Source organism: Homarus americanus, unplaced genomic scaffold (genome assembly GCF_018991925.1).
Source record: "Homarus americanus isolate GMGI-L3 unplaced genomic scaffold, GMGI_Hamer_2.0 scaffold24694, whole genome shotgun sequence".
In the NCBI taxonomy this organism is placed as follows: domain Eukaryota; kingdom Metazoa; phylum Arthropoda; class Malacostraca; order Decapoda; family Nephropidae; genus Homarus; species Homarus americanus.
The window spans coordinates 9,305,888-9,323,870 of record NW_024732780.1 but is presented as its reverse complement, the minus strand read 5'-3'; the positions used below and the strand labels follow the sequence as shown (position 1 = coordinate 9,323,870).

General features: G+C 38.6%; 1 protein-coding gene across 6 annotated transcripts in view; it reads left to right on the top strand.

Annotated features, from left to right (window-relative positions):
- LOC121869083 (disheveled-associated activator of morphogenesis 1-like) overlaps positions 1-17,983 on the top strand; it is a 113,159-nt gene that overhangs the window by 84,127 nt on the left and 11,049 nt on the right. For all 6 annotated transcript variants that reach the window (XM_042370224.1, XM_042370228.1, XM_042370230.1 and 3 more), the window contains 11 exons: positions 6,767-6,896; positions 7,543-7,669; positions 8,869-9,054; positions 9,603-9,827; positions 9,954-10,127; positions 11,629-11,756; positions 12,668-12,829; positions 13,292-13,473; positions 13,750-13,933; positions 14,076-14,271; positions 14,985-15,152. In XM_042370224.1, coding sequence (XP_042226158.1) covers positions 6,767-6,896; positions 7,543-7,669; positions 8,869-9,054; positions 9,603-9,827; positions 9,954-10,127; positions 11,629-11,756; positions 12,668-12,829; positions 13,292-13,473; positions 13,750-13,933; positions 14,076-14,271; positions 14,985-15,152 — 1,862 coding nt within the window. The remainder of the gene's footprint in view (positions 1-6,766; positions 6,897-7,542; positions 7,670-8,868; positions 9,055-9,602; positions 9,828-9,953; positions 10,128-11,628; positions 11,757-12,667; positions 12,830-13,291; positions 13,474-13,749; positions 13,934-14,075; positions 14,272-14,984; positions 15,153-17,983) is intronic.

Below are 17,983 nucleotides of genomic sequence, written 5' to 3'. Positions count from 1 at the left end.
TCGTTTACGCGTTTCTCGTTTTACGCGGACCTCCACGGGTTCAATTGACCGCGTAAATCAAGACTATGTTGTACTTATTCGTTTTATATAGATAAGATGATATTTCTTGTTTGAACTTGTTTTTAGATGAACATTATTTGTCATCACTTTATTTGTCATCTGGTCTGATTTCTTGTGGATGAGGTTGGATGTTACAGCGATAGTGATGATTTGATAACATCCAAAATGATGAAGATATTGATGATAGTGATGATATTAATGTTGTTGGTGATGGTAGTGATGATTTTGATGGTAGTGATTATGATGACAGTGACGAGATTGATAATATTGATTTGCAAGATGGTAGTGATGTTGATAATGATGATGATTGTAGTTTACACAATGTAGACCACTCAGTTAACTTAATGTACACCACTCAATTTAAACATTGTACACCACTCAATTTAAACATTGTACACCACTCAATTTACACATTGTACACCACTCAGTTTACACAATGTACACCACTCAGTTTACACATTGTACACCACTCAGTTTACACATTGTACACCACTCAGTTTACATATTGTACACCACTCAGTTTACACATTGTACACCACTCAATTTAAACATTGTACACCACTCAATTTACACATTGTACACCAGCTTCCACAATACTGTACTATACACCACCCAGTTTATGCACTGAACACAAGCTTTCATTTTGTACACCAGAGTCTGTACTGAAGGTAAGTGAAAATTTATTCATAAGCACAGTTTATATTATGTAAAAATATTATAATATAAATAAAACTCAAAGAAAAAGTATTACAAATATACAATTTAATTATTTTCCTTTATAATTTTATTTTTGACACTCAATGTTCATTCGCCATTGACGTCAATTGAGCGATTATTTCGGTGAGTGACATTCTATCCTTTGGGTCGGGTTGGGTGGCTTTTGTATATAAGGCAAAAAGTAATTTTTCTTGGGCTGGGTTGAACCCCTTAAACTTCCTTAAAACCTGATGTATAATATGCCCAAAGGAGAAGACGTCAGAGAGGCTTGTTACCTCTTCACCCCGCTTCACTTCTGGGGCGACCCAATAGATTCTGGCCTATTCCGCAGGCTTAAACGGCTTACAAAATTCGCCGAGTTGCGAGCTATTCCCGAAGTCAATTATATGTAGTTCGACCCCACCATCTGGCTGTTTGGTGACGGTGATGTTGTCACATTTCAAATCATTATGCGACAAGTTTTTCTAGTGTATTTCTAAAATCTTCTCAGCAATTTTTGCCAGGGTGCAGACAATTTTTTCTTTTGGACAATTTAATAAGTATTCCCCATATTCTTTTCCGACGTTCGACTAAATAAGTGTGTTGTTGGGATTGGTGGAAACGCAATGCAAAATGGGGGCACCTCCAGCTCCGTTCAAGTGAGAGAGGATCTATATTTCCTTCATAAAAGCGTTCAAATTATTGTGTTTGAGGATTTTCATAACCCTGCATTCACCTTCGTGCTCGACCAGCTTTACCAAACCGTTCGCCCCCTCGCCAATTGTCGACATTTGATGGACATTGTCCAAATTTTCAATCACTCTTATGTGTTTCCACACCATCTGCTGAGTTTGGGTATTATTATTTTTGTCAACTCCCTGATGCCCTACCAGACCGGCTGTTTGTACTGCATCATCTTTAGCCCGGGGCTGTTGTCCTTGACACTTAACCGGAGCAGCTGTTTGGCGGGTCTTGTTGAAACGCTTCATGCACAAGTTAAAGACATTTTTTATTGTCTCATCTTCAGCCTGCTGCCGAGCTTCTTGACGCTCGACCGGAGCGGCTATGTGGTGGGTCTCAATGAGACGATTCCTACGCTCATCAAAAATGATTTTCACAGCATCCTCATCTTCAGCCCGGTGCTGAGTTCTTTTACTCTCGATCGGAGTGGCTTTCTCGGGGCCCGCAGTTTTGACATCCTGGTCTTCAGCCCCGGGTTGTTGTCCTTGACACTCAACCGGAGCGGCGGTTTGGCGGGTCTTGTTGAAACGCTTCATGCACAAGTTAAAGACATTTTTTATTGCCTCATCTTCAGCCTGCTGCCGAGCTTCTTGACGCTCGACCGGAGCGGCTATGTGGTGGGTCTCAATGAGACGATTCCTACGCTCATCAAAAATGATTTTCACAGCATCCTCATCTTCAGCCCGGTGCTGAGTTCTTTTACTCTCGATCGGTGTGGCTTTCTCGGGGTCCGCAGTTTTGACATCCTGGTCTTCAGCCCCGGGTTGTTGTCCTTGACACTCAACCGGAGCGGCGGTTTGGCGGGTCTTGTTGAAACGCTTCATGCACAAGTTAAAGACATTTTTTATTGCCTCATCTTCAGCCTGCTGCCGAGCTTCTTGACGCTCGACCGGAGCGGCTATGTGGTGGGTCTCAATGAGACGATTCCTACGCTCATCAAAAATGATTTTCACAGCATCCTCATCTTCAGCCCGGTGCTGAGTTCTTTTACTCTCGATCGGTGTGGCTTTCTCGGGGTCCGCAGTTTTGACATCCTGGTCTTCAGCCCCGGGTTGTTGTCCTTGACACTCAACCGGAGCGGCGGTTTGGCGGGTCTTGTTGAAACGCTTCATGCACAAGTTAAAGACATTTTTTATTGCCTCATCTTCAGCCTGCTGCCGAGCCTCTTGATATTCGATCAATAAGCGGTGGTGGATCGCATCGAGACGATTCCTACGCTCATCAAAAATTTTTTTTACTGCCTCAATTTCAGCCTGCTGCTCGATCAGAGCGACTGCTTGGCGGGTCTCAACAGTTCTTTCAAATTGGTTCATATTTATATTTTTGGATACTATTGTTTGATTTTCTTTAGATGACCATTACATTATTTGTCATCACCTTATTTGTAAATGGGTTGGAATTGTTGTGGGTGAGGTTGGTGTTATGATGATTGATGATGGTAATGTTGTTGTGTTGTTAATGTTAGTGGTGAGGCTGATGGTAGTGATGATGATGATGATGACAGTGACAAAATTGATGATGGTAGTGATGATACTAATGTTGGGGATGGGAGTGATGATGATGGTAGTGATGATGTTGATGGTAGTGATGATACTAATGTTGGGGATGGTAGTTATGTTGTTTATGGTAGTGATGATGTTGATGGTAGTGATGATGATGATCGTAGTGATGATGACAGTGACGAAATTGATGATGGTAGTGATGATACTAATGTTGGGGATGGGAGTGATGATGATGGACAGTGACGAAATTGATGATGGTAGTGATGATACTAATGTTGGGGATGGTAGTGATGATGTTGATGGTAGTGATGTTGATGATGGTAGTGATGATACTAATGTTGGGGATGGTAGTGATGATGTTGATGGTAGTGATGATGATGATGACAGTGACGAAATTGATGATGGTAGTGATGATACTAATGTTGGGGATGGTAGTGATGATGTTGATGGTAGTGATGATGATGATGACAGTGACGAAATTGATGATGGTAGTGATGATGATGATGACAGTGACGAAATTGATGATGGTAGTGATGATGACAGTGACGAAATTGATGATGGTAGTGATGATACTAATGTTGGGGATGGTGTGATGATGTTGATGGTAGTGATGATGACAGTGACAAAATTGATGGTAGTGATGATACTAATGTTGGGGATGGTAGTGATGATGATGATGACAGGGACGAAATTGATGATGGTAGTGATGATACTAATGTTGGTGATGGTAGTGATGATGATGATGATGAAATTGATGAGGGTAGTGATGATACTAATGTTGGGGATGGTAGTGATGATGATGATGAAATTGATGAGGGTAGTGATGATACTAATGTTGGGGATGGTAGTGATGATGATGATGAAATTGATGAGGGTAGTGATGATACTAATGTTGGGGATGGTAGTGATGATGATGATTGTAGTTTACACAATGTACACCACCTAGTTTGTTGGGTCTCTTCAGGTTGATTCAAACATATTAAAAATATTTTTGACTGCATCCTCATCTTCAGCCCGGTGCTGAGGTCTGCGACTCTCGACCTGAGTGGCTTTCTCGCGTTTCTCGAGGTGATTATTTATTTGAGTTGTATGATTAACATTTTACACAGCAGTTCTGACACCCTGATCTTCAGCCCGGGGTTGTGCTCCTTGATGATCAACCGGCGGGTCGTGTTGAGACGTTTCATGCACAAGTTAAAAATATTTACTGCCTCATCTTCAGCCTGCTGCTGGGCTATTGACGCTTGACTGGAGCGGCTATCTGGTGGGTCTCGATGAGACGATTCCTGTATGCGTTAAAAATATATTTCACTGCATCCTCATATTCAGCCCGGCGTTGACCTCCTGAAAGCTCAATCAGAACGGTTTCTCCTGGGTGCAGTGTTGCAAGAGGGAAAAATCGAAACATCCAAAAAAATACAAAAAAAAATAAATATGTATCCATAATCTTCTAAAAATAGCCAGTTTTATCTTTAATAATATGACAAATTTCTTAGTATCTAAAGATTTTGTAAACTTTCATATAGCCTATAGCTTCACAGCATACGATAGAGTATCCCATCGTCATTCATCTGGAAACGGAGAACAGATTGCTGGCCGTATCATCATTGGGTATGACTTTGCTTGGGAGATTGGTATCCCCGCATCCCCCTAGTATTGTTCTTGTGCGTTATGCAGAAGACCCGACAGCCGCACCCTTATCCACTACCTCCTAAGATGTCCCCACACACAACGCTTCCGTGACGCCTGCTGGACCACCACTCCACGACCCCCTGACGGAGACACGATGATCCTCCCCATACTGGCCAGATATTATGTAAATATCATTGATTATATGTTAAAGGAATATCCTTCCTTCCTTAGGCTTTAGTAAGCCCCTTTATAATATTTATACTGCATATACTTGTGACACTTGCCAGATGCTTCTGGTGTTATTGTCCAGGGGTACCTAGTGACAGCACTAGGATCCCGCTTCCTCTATCAAGGAATAAACAATTGAAATTGAATTGAACGGAGAATATTTCTACAAACTTCAAGAATTCTTTGTAATAATAGTAGTGTGATTCTATGTGTCGTTTTGTATTTCACATTTCTTGGTTGACCACAAGATCATGTAGGTTAGTTAAAAGTAAACCACAAAAACAGTTGGTTAAATAGTACATTTTATCACTACAGTAATTTTATTAATTAATAATTGTATCATGATGAACACAACTTCTGTCCACATTGAATTATATAGTAGTGTACAGACTGAAATTTTGACATATTTCTTGTATGACAACAAAGTTAAACTGAAATATAATAGTGTCATCAATAATTTTACTGATGATAAATGATATACTGTACTGCAATATTAAATGACTATATAAATTTTAAGGCTTTTCTAACATACAGTTTATAAATGAAATTGACATAAGAGAAAAAAGCACTGAAATTGTTCATTGTTTATGAAAAGTTTGACTGGTTAGAAGCAAAGTTAAAATAATGAATGAAATAATAGATATGATTATAAATATTTCCAACTTCAATATTAATGACGTGATCTTTTCCTCCCCTACTTATCTCTTAAAACAGCTTGAGCTGAGTCAATCCTCGAATCGCTTGGCTCCCATTCGTAGCATTTAATATCGCCCCCATTCCATTTTGCTAATAAAAGGCAATTTAACGACTCTGTGTTCAGCCTGTTTCTAACGTCCGTCTTTACGAGTTTTACTTAGAAGAATATTCTCTCCACTGCAGCAGAAGAGTGGGGAAGAACTTGTAAATCCAACATAAATTGTGAGTTTTGGGAACATAGACAGGAACGTGATGTGTTCGTTGAACTGAGAGTGACGGCACTGTGTGAGCTCGTTCAAGACAAGACTTGACCAACACTGGAGCAGGTTCAGGTACATTCAGGAGCCGGTGCATACCCAGCACTTGCCAACAGTGCGTGACAGAGACGTGAACGATCGCCCAAGCGGCTAATGAGCCGATCAGTGGTGAAGAGGATAAAAGAAAACGAGAGAGAATTCCCCTTTGTAAAAGGATTCCATCTCTAAATTTCCCTACATCGATGTGCCATACTGTAATATACTTAGTGTTTCTTTTGCATGACTATGACAGAGGAAGGGGAATAGAAACAAAAAAAGCATTTTCAAATCAAGGCCCACCAATGTAGTTTATTGCTCTGGAGGCTCTAACTACAACAACAACAACAACGGGGAAACTTCTGTTGGCAGAAGATAACAAACAAACGTCACCAGTGGGCTGGAGAGCATAAAGTCGATAACCTCTTTCACGTTCGTCACCCTGTGGTGTAATGGTCGGCATCCTCGCCTCGCAACAGAATGGACCCGGGTTCGATCCCAGGGCAGGGTGAAACTATGGGCAGGTTTCTTTACACCATTTGCCTCTGTCTACCCAGCAGTAATTTTAAACCTGGACGTTAATCGATTTGCGGAACGTATTCCGGGGTAATGGTTAGCCAGTGCAGTTGGCGAGTTGTCCGGTCTTCTCGGACTATTCCTTGATACAGCTCGTTAACTCAGGGTGTGGTTGTTGTGTTGGCGACAGCTTCAGGGTGTGGTTGTTATTTTGGCGACAGCTTCAGGGTGTGGTTGTTGTGTTGGTCAGCGTCATAAAAACGTACGCCTCATGTCATAAGGTATCCAAATGATACTTTATCATCCATTTTGGCAACACTGATCCCAACCAACTGCCTCTCTCCCCATTGGCATATATAAACACAGTTCCTTTATTTATTATATCTTTGTCCTTCCAACCAGCTGATATAGGAGCACCCGACCACTGGATACTCTTTGACCGCATCCTACAGCAGTTGGTGACGCAGAGTGAAGATGGACAGGACCGCGAAGTAGCTCTCCTGGATATAAATGTTAACAGCATTGTAAAACTGTGAGTATCTTTCCTTTTTTTTTTAAAGTATTTTTGTAGATTATTATTTATTTTCTATGTTTCAAGAATTTAAGTTTTATAATTTCTTAGGGATAATTTATGAGTCGGTGGTTATGAGTTAATGGATATGAGATGTGTGAGTGTTTTGTTTATAGTGTGAGTTCTTTAGTATGAGAAAGTTGTCCATTAGTTGTGAGAATGTGCAGCAAAACCTTGTGTAAGAAGATACTGTAATTAGCATTTGGGAATTCTGGGAAAAGGTTACGATAATATTAGTATTTATGAAATTTTTTATTTATTTTTGGCAAAGTTCATAAATAATAGTTGCGTGAGTGACATTTCGTTAGTGTATTGTGAATATATATCATAATTCTCTCATTGAACTTATTTTTAATGAAAGCTGTTTTGTTGCAAGTGATTAATGGTTTATTATAGTAGTTTTAGTTTTGATAAATGACAGGAGGAGAGATCGGACAGATGTCGTTAAAAATTTCCTCTTTGTAAATGTACTTGAAAATTAAGCTTGAGTCATTGATGTAATATTTATTGAACATCAAAAAACACGTTGTACAGTATCTATTAATTGAACTGATGTCTATTATCATCAACATTAATCCAGATAATTTAATGGATTGATTTTTTTCAGTATTGCCAACGAAAGAGAATTAACAGAAAGTAGAAAGAAAATCACAAAATTAGAGGAAGATTTTGCAGATGTAGTGACGGATCTAAACAGGAAGGAACAGGAGCTATACACCGCGTGCCAAGAGAAGGTGAGGAAGGAGTGTAGTTGGTTGAAATATATATTGTTTAAAGCCTTAGGGAGACCATGTGTGTATATATCCACACCAAGAAATGAAAGTAACTTGGTAAATGTGTCTTATAGATTATAGAAAAAGGAAATAATAAAGAATTTTAATTTCATACAAGTAAGTCATGGTTACCCCCACTTTCTGGCTCTCCAGTGACTTGCTGAACCCTGTTACTGAATTGTGTTATGTTAGCAGGAGTGAACCACAAGTCTAGCAGTAAAGTTCAGCTCTCCTTGGTTCATACCTTCAAGAATCACACTTCTTAGTTCAATGATGGTGTATGACAGTCTATTAAAACAATATGTCTTGTGGCCAATTTATACCAACCATTTACCATAACTTGTAGATATTATCTTAACAAGTGTGGCTCAAAGGTAAAGAAAAGTGCTTTTAGTCTTGTGTGTCAGAACAAGGTGAATATTGGAACACACACCGTTTCTGTGTGGATGTCGGTCACGCTATAATAACCCATTATAGTACATCCTTCTTTCCTCACACAGCCAAACTGTGGAATGCTCTGCCTTCTTCTGTGTTTCCATACTCATACAATCTGTCTCACTTTAAAAAGTTGGTTTTCCGGCCTCTTCGTGGTGTAGATTAATATAGTCTTTTTCTTTTCTATTTTTAATTTCTTTTTACTCTTTATTTTTTCGCCCCCTAGGCCCTGTTGTGGGTCGATGACCTGTGCACGGGTGGGCTATTCCCCGTAAAAAAAAAGGTAGGACCACCAACACAGGTTGATGATCTGACTTTCTGCCTCGTTTACACACAATTGCAGGGTTTCAATTGTTTCTCTTACTATTGACAACACAACATACATAAATCATTTCTCACTATTTATCTTCTTTATTTAATTTTGGTATTTATTTTTGGTCCTTTATTATTATTATTATTATTATTATTATTATTATTATTATTATTATTATTATTATTATTATTATTATTATTATTATTATTATAATTATTATTATTAATTATATCCCCCCCCCTCCCCCAGGCCCAGATGTGGGTCATTGACCTGTGTCATGGTGGGCTAATCCTGTAAAAAAAGAAAAACAAGAAAAACAAGAATCCAACTTATATTTTACCTTTATGTTATAAGACTTCAAACTGCCTTCAGAATCTAGTATGTCATGAAGCACTGTTTCTTTTCTATCCAGGAGGAGTTGTCACAGACACTGGTTCAGGTTCGTGAACAGTTGGAAGCAGAGGTTCGGTCTGGTACTGAAGCCCAACAGAAGAACGCAGACCTCGACACCCGGATCCAGGCCCTGACACGACAGATCCAACAGTTAGCTGCTGGCTCCATATCAGATGATGTTAAGGCCACCATCGCCACAGCCAAGGTGAGGAGTCACAAACTGTACTGCATTAAGACACTACAATATAGATGGTTAATGAATCTGTTCATTAATAGTTTATGTTTTAAAGTGTTTATTGTGTAACATGAAGTTAGTAATGACTTTCATTTCTGTTAATCTTTATGAAAGTGAGACAAGTTTGAATGGATTGATTCACAAGTGGGGTTGTATGTGTTTCACAAACATTTCTCTGGTCATTTTTGATACTTGTGATAAGCAAAAAGAATTCTGTACAGTACTGGTACAGGTACCCAGTTGTTGTGGTATAGGGGCTGCTGTAATTTACACTAACTGTACTTTGATCTTACTGTCCTTTTGTGATATACAGTACAGTAGGAAATCAGTAATATTTATTTCTTTGTAATACTTTGCTGCACTTAGTGTATAAGCTACAGGTATTCATAATCTGTTAATTTATAAAAGATGCCAGCAGCAAGTTTTAGTGAGACACAAAATTGTTTGAGGTACAGTATAGTGTATGTATTGTACTGTAATTATTGTTATTAACTTAGTTATCTTATCCATGTTCATAGTCGATACAAGACGCGTCCGACCATCCCAAAGGTGCTCCTTGCCCTCCACCACCACCTCCCCCCATGATGAATGGGGGACCTCCACCTCCTCCTCCAATGATGAATGGTGCTCCACCACCTCCACCTCCTATGATGAAGGGAGCTCCTCCACCTCCTCCAATGATGAATGGAGGTGGACCACCTCCACCACCACAGAGCAACAAACTAAACAAACCCACCAAACAGGTGAGTTGTGACCTCCCAGCAGGGCCGTCATCTACAGTACTGTACTGTAGTTATATATGTTTATACAGTACTCTGCACCTTCAAGAAGTTGAATAATTGACTGATCATTGATTGTTTGATCCACAGATACCCAAATCAGCAACTCAGTTGCGAGCATTTAATTGGTCAAAGATGCCTGACTCAAGAGTAACTGGTACGATCTTTGCCACATTGGACGAGTCTTCACTCTACAAGTTCATGGACCTGGAAGATATTGATAGAACCTTTGATGCCTCAGCGGGCAAAAAGACAAATGGAGAGGTGAAATATAATTGTTTTTAAGCACAATATAGTATAGGGCAGAATCGTTCAGGTCTTATCACTATGTAAAGTGTGAGTCATTGTGCAATTCTGATGTTTTATTAATGCAAAGTTTTGTAAGTTGATAAGTGAGGTGAGATACATAATGTATAAAAGTTTGCATTAATTAACCGAATGAATAACAGACACACAAGAACTGTACCTGACTTCCCATTTCATCTGATATAGTAAGGCCCAAGTGATAAGAATGGTTGTGTGGATGAAGTTTAATATTTATACAGTCTCTCTCTCTTTCTCTCATATAGCTGTATCAACATAATCAGTTTATAAAGTGAGAGATAATGTAAGCAGGATGGTTGGCAATTCAAGTCTTCCATATACATGTTAGGTGTGACTCGGGTGTGTCAGGTGTAACTCGGGTGTGTCAGGTGTAACTCGGGTGCCATAAAGACACCGCTATGGGCTTCTTTATGGCCCCTGCAATTTATTCAGGTAATTGATACACAGGAATGGGTGTATCGGTAGTTTACTTCTCATTTACCCCTGAACCAGTTATTGCAGCTTCAATGACAGGTGTGTGATTGGTACCATTCCTCTTCACCATTGCTTAGGAGAACAAGTGATTTAAATGTGGACATTGGAGCAAATTGAGGACTATAGATGACATAACTGGTGACAAATTGAGAACTATAGACGGCATAACTCATGACAAATTGAGGACTATAGATGACATAACTGGTGACAAATTGAGAACTATAGACGGCATAACTCGTGACAAATTGAGGACTATAGATGACATAACTCGTGACAAATTGAGAACTATAGATGACATAACTCGTGACAAATTGAGGACTATAGATGACATAACTGGTGACAAATTGAGAACTATAGACGGCATAACTGGTGACACTGAGGATTATAGATGATATAACTGGTGACACTGAGGACTATAGATGACATAACTGGTGACACTGAGGATTATAGATGATATAACTGGTGACACTGAAGACTATAGATGACATAACTGGTGACACTGAGGACGATAGATGACATAACTGGTGACACTGAGGACTATAGATGACATAACTGGTGACACTGAGGACTATAGACGACATAACTGGTGACATCATAGTTACAGTAGCATAGACTTGATCAACGTTTTACCTTTGTTACTCTAGATTACCCGAGTGTGTAAATGCTTGGTGGCACTCGAGGGAGGAGGCTAATGGCTTTATGGCATGTTATACAGTGTTCTTTGATCGCACATAACACCTTAATGTGCCCAATTCTTGTCTAGTCATTTCTCCGAGGTCAAGTTAGGTATTTACTGATCTGCCAATGAAGTTTAATGAGTCGTAAACTTTCTTTACTTTTTTTTCCTAATTGGATAAAGTTCAGAGTTTAATAATGTTGTTTAGATAGAGGTTTATAGGGAGTACTTAAAGAGATATATGTATTTAATTGGAAAGAAATGAATCTCAATTTGTGTATTAAATTTCAGGGAGAGAAGACACTGGAGAGAATAAAGTCACAGAGAATGCAGCAGATCAGTGTGTTGGAGAACCGCCGTCAGCAGAACTGTACCATTCTTTTGTCTAAGTTGAAAATGACCAACGATGAGCTTATAAGGTGAGAGGTTTTCTGTGTGTGTTGTGTTGTGTTCATTGTATTTTATGTTTTGAGAAATACAGTACAGTAAGTCCTCACTTAACTTCGTGGTTCCGTTACTGAAAACCGCGATGTTAACGGAAAAGACATTAATGGAATCAATTTTCCGCTTAAGAAATAGATAAAATACATTAGTTATGTTTCCCAGCCTCCCTTTGCCCCATAAAATATATTACATATACATAAATTCATTGGAATTTTTATAGAAAATAGTACATACAGTATTATACATCGAAAAAGATTAATAAACTTTATCACTTTTTATTGTACTCAATGATGGGCAGTTTAAAACCTCCATTTTTGTAGTCAGGCTAATGGTCTTGGGTTACTTCTTCACAACACTAGCATCACAAGGACTTGATTGGCACAATACAGTATTTAGAGCAAAAACACTTAAACACATGTACGCTGTGGAAGCCTAACAAAGACTGGGGACGCTGTGAAGCTCCGTGAGAGAGCATGGCGTGCCAAGATGAGAGAGGGTGATGCGCCGTACAAAGTAGTCCGTGATGACTTTATACCGAATCGGCGGGACGTTGTGCGAATCATGGGTAACTAAAGAGTGGCGACGTTATAACGAGGACTTACTGTACAATATATAGCGAGTCATAAAATAGTTGGGAAGACAGAATTAAATCACTATATTGTTAGTTCACAGTACAGTATATTGTTCTACTTGTCTATTAATTACCATGACTTCATATCCTAGTAAATAGACTCGATGAATAAACAGAATCATGTGAGAAACTTAAATAAATCTTTTGAAGTTTTATATTATCAATCTTAATTTATTTTCATCAAGCAGTTTCAGATTTCACTATTTTACAAAGTGGGCAATGTATCTTAATGTTCTTCTTTGATGTGTTGTTCAGAGTGCTCTTCAAGATGGACAGTGATGGTGAGTTAGCGCCTGACATGATGGAACAGCTGCTGAAGTTCACGCCCACTGTTGAGGAGAAGACCATGTTGGAGGAGCACCAGGACGAGATAGAGAACCTGGCACGAGCTGACCGCTTCCTCTACGAGATCTCCAAGTAAGAGAATCACATCACTCGAGTGTGTTTGATGTGATTTAGGTTACTCGAGTGTTTGATGTGATTTAGGTTACTCGAGTGTTTGATGTGATTTAGGTTACTCGAGTGTTTGATGTGATTTAGGTTACTCGAGTGTTTGATATGATTTAGGTTACTCGAGTGTTTGATGTGATTTAGATTACTCGAGTGTTTGATGTGATTTAGGTTACTCGAGTGTTTGATGTGATTTAGGTTACTCGAGTGTTTGATGTGATTTAGGTTACTCGAGTGTTTAAGAAGATTTTTGTGACTTTTGTTTTAAGATATTATATTTTCAACCATTTTCTTACTTAATATTATATTCAAAGAGTATTTTCAGCTGCTATTCCTCAGTATTGTACATTATTTTGCTTTTCCATTTTGATCACTGCTCACAGCTTCAGTCTGGCCATGTTATGATTTGTTTATTCTTTCTGTTTCAAGAATCGACCACTATGAGGAGCGTCTGCGATGTCTTCACTACCAGAAGAAGTTTAAGGAGCGACTAGCCGAGTGTGAACCGAAAATGTCCTCAGTTATATGCGCGACTAAAGAACTTAAAAACAGCAAAAGATTGAAAAAGTTCATTGAGGTTGTTTTAGCCTTTGGAAATTATATGAACAGAGGTAAGATAATGTTTGTATTTTTTTGTACGACATTCTTCGGTGTCCTATACAAAAATCTTTCTCTCTCGATCTCTTTATGGTTGGATGGCCAGTGGTAAATGTCTCGCACACACACATGTATGTATGATTTCCCCTTGATGAATTCCTTCAAGTGATGTCCTCCCAAACTTCCACCTTACCAATTACTTGTTACTCATTATTTAGCCCAAGATATCTGGCTTAAGATTCACTACTTTTTAATCAATATATCCCATCATTAAAATTAACCTCTGGCAGGTGCTCGTGGCGGTGCTTATGGCTTCCGCGTGTCTTCCCTCAACAAGCTGACAGACACCAAGGCCTCCAGCAACAGGTCCATCACACTCCTCCACTACATCATCAGAGTGTGTGAGAAGCAGTGGCGAGACATCCTCAGACTAGACGAGGACTTCCCTAACATCAAGGAGGCATCCAAAGTGAAGTTAGTGGCTCTTGATATTATAGTTTGACAGTGGAACATTATTCACAAGGATTATCACATAATAATCTTACATACTATATTACTTGAGTTAGTCTGTTTAAAAGGTTCTTGGATTAAAAGTAACTGTTTCTGTTTTATGCAGCATCACTGAGTTAGAGAAGGAGATCAGTGGTCTACGGCAGGGGCTGGACTTTATCGAGAGGGAGGTGACGTGGCACAGAGGCCAGGGGTCGTCTCCCCCGGGTGATCGCTTCCGCCTCGCCATGAATGAGTTCACAGCGTTAGCCAAAGACAAGTTTACAAATATGGAGTCACAGTTTAAAATGATGAAAACACAGGTAAGTTTTCTCTTCTGCACTATGTACTGTTGGTGTGTGTAGTTGTGTACTGAACAGTGTTGTACTGTACTGTACACTAAGTCAGCACCTGTCTGCTCTCTGATTAATGTGTTTCTTTTAGTATTCAAAAGGTAATTTAAAAAGCATATATAGGATTTTTTTAACTGGTCATTCTAAATGATATATAAGTGGTTGAATGTTGCACAAAATTATACCATGTAATTTTAACTCACACAATGGAAATAGACGCACAGTACAGTATAACATAATTATGGTACTCGTATTTCTTCTGCTTGAGTACCTGGGTATCTGATTGTCTGTCTAGAGCTAACAGGGTGCCTGGTTAAGTACTGGTTAAGTTATGTATAGAGGTAGATTGAGATGGTTCCTGCATATAGAGTGAACAGAGGAGATCAACTTAGGTCAAGAGATGTAAGACTAATGTGTGGAAGGATGAGGAGGTTGAAAGAAATGACATGTGAGATAAGAGGCTGCAAGAGACCACTCAACAAGGTGAGGTGCAGTCAGGTAATCACAGTTAACCCATGCAAGTGTAGAATGGTCACAAAACAGTGATGATGGAGTAAACTCTTGTATATATACTCATTTATCTGTATGCACAATTTTCCTACAACAACATAACTTATAAAGGGGTGAGAGTTACTTGTTTCACATTTGTTATTATGCACTGCATGAGCTCCTCACCGTTGCAGTTTGATAACGTCACAACAATGTTCGGAGAGGACTTCAAGACGACACAACCGGAGGATTTCTTCGGCACCTTCGATTCCTTCGTTGACAATTTCCGAGAAGCGAAGAAGGATTTAGAGAACATGAAGAAGAAGGAAGAGGAGGAAGAAAGAAAGAAGAAGGAGGCTGAGGTAAGACTATACAAGATTACTGAAGTGTTTTAGATTATGTTAGGTTAGGTTAGTCTTAGTATGGTTAGGTACCGAATAATTGCCGGTATTAAGTAACACCGAACGACTTCCATATTACAGTGCAGTGCCAGGTATTATTACAGTTAGGTGTGCCGTGAATGCTGTTCATTATCTTGATACATTCCAGCATAGTTTTAACACAGCATCACTCCCAATCACTATAATGTCATATCAGGAAAGGTCGTGTCATGGGAAGGTCACCTAACTTAACAGTGATGTAGTTTATTGTGTGTCTGACAGGAGGTGTTGCTGGGGGTAGTACTATATCTCTTGTGTGTTTGTAACTTTGGATATTAAGTAGAATTTGTTGAGCCACCTAAGGATATTCAGAATCTTTTTGGTAATTATATAACATAGGATATTAGGTTATTCTTTCATGCTTTATTTTGATGAGTAAGATTTTTTAGTTATGTTTTTTTTTACAGCCATTAGAAGGAAGTAAAACTGTGGACATTATTCTTTCTCTTTTTGGGGGTTTGGATTCTTTTTTTTTTTTCTATTTTTCTAACCATTTCTTTACTGAACTTCTGCCGTACTTTAATATCCATACAGTCAGCCTTCTTCATATCTGTACCCAGTCTATATTTTGTTTCCACTCTTCAATATTTTTGTTAAGCTAAAATCAAATCTAAACTAAAAAATAAAAAATAACTATAAAAATACTATATATGAGACACATGTTGTGTTATAACTAATGACAAAAAAACCTTATCAGAGTATTTAGGTTTATACAGTGAGGTGTTCCTTAAATTAACCCATGAAGTGCAGCAGTTTTGCTGCCTAAGTATGACAGGCGCTCTGTGCATATTCCCAGTTATCCATAATAAATTTTTTGTCTAACTTATTCCACAAGTATTTAATTTTATATTAATAATACACTAAAGCTTTTTGAATAGCTATGTAATAAGAAAATCAATATGAAATAAGGAGTCTGTAAATTTTTTTGGCAAAAGCCACTTTCTACTTTGGAGCCACTTAGCTCCATGAACTTATATAATACAGTAATCTGCTTTTTATGCTAAACAATAGCATAATTTGGGTGAGAAAGAACTCATAAAAAAATGAAATATTTTGATAATAAATTATTTAACAGTGATGAGCACATGTCAGACTGCATGCATAGCGTAATACTTATGCCTCCTCACGTCCACCCATGCATGCATGATTCAAATTGTATCCCTAAAAATATAACTAAATCTGGCATCTCTTAGTCGTGTCAGCTCATTTATTGGTTCAGACAATAACAATAAAATTCACGCCTTCGAGTGTGACGTCTGTAGACGGTCCATTTGAAATAAAAAGTTGCCAATATCGACGCTCGACTTTCAGCAGCACGAGAAGCGTCTCTTATAGGGATGCACCGCACTTCATGGGTTAAGCTGTTGAATTAAAGCAGTGTGTAGTCAGTCTGGTTAAGAGAGGATTATGGTTACTGGTAAGAGTAGCCTTAACCAGACTAACTTCTCACTTAAGCTTGGTTGTTTCTGGTTACTGATGAGTTGCCTTAACCACTTCTCACTAAGCTGGGTAGTCTTGGCTCTACCTCCTCCCTTAAATTTACCCAGAGACATGAACAGAGAAGCTGAGATGAAAGCAAGAGCTCTTAATATTGGAAAGTAAGGGTCGATTCCACCTCACGTAAGAGTGGGAGGGTTTTGGAGATACTGTACTAGATAAGAGAAGCATTAGATAATTTAGATGGTGATAAATTAATTTGTGTGATTTATTTATTTTGTAATCAAGGAAAGTGATGTTCAATTGTAACCCAGCTTCCCTTAACACTTGGTAATATCTGGCATCTACTTTCAATAGACCTTAAGAAATATCCTATAATTAAAATCACAGTCTCTTCCTTATCTATACAGTAAGACCCCCCACAGGATGCTGGGTGTTGAGGGGCAGTTCTGTCCTCGACTATACAAACAGAAGGAATATACAGTACCTAAGTAGAGTAATATTAGGAGAGGTTGGTGGTGCCCTGCTCTTCTCATGCTCTTGATCACTGGGAAGGAATTAGATTAAAAATGGTGTTCGTTTAGGGGAAAGATGGTGACCACAATGTAGTCTCGGCAAGATGTGTTCTCAAATTTGTGGGTTGAGTATTTCTGAGATGGTGGTGTCTGATGGGGGGGGGGGTGACAAACAGATGACTACACAAGATGGGTATTTGATAATTGAGCTGTTGAGATATTCGTAGGAGTAAATGCAGTAAATATTATCCACATTGAAGATGGATAGTTTAATATAAAGGAAGTGGTATTATAGAGACTCATCTGTAAATCATCTTCGAAGGCATAGTTATAGGAGCCTTCATGCTGTGTGAGGGGACATAGTTCACTTTGTTTTGAGGTTCTGGGTCTTCAAATATTGCATTACCAAGGCTAGTGTTGTAGAGTGTAGGGAGTAAACTTTTGAGAATTAAGTCTAAAGTGATAAAGAACTGAGTCATTAAGATGATGATAGTGTCGGGTACAATAATGGATATCTTGTTGTGTCCGAATATTTGGAGTTACGTGTCAGCCCACACATTATATTTGTATAAGTAAACCATTTGTCATTACATTGACTTCATGTTGATCAATCTTAAACAATGACAATTAAGTAAATGTTATTTACTAATAATCTATCCCATAATCTTTCACTAATAACAGGTATTCCATGAGAAAACTTAGGAGACAAAGATTAAATGCTGACTAGGAGTCTCTGCCTGATGTAAGGCCAGCTCTCTATACATTATTGATTGTGCTGTATATATATTAATGTATACACTC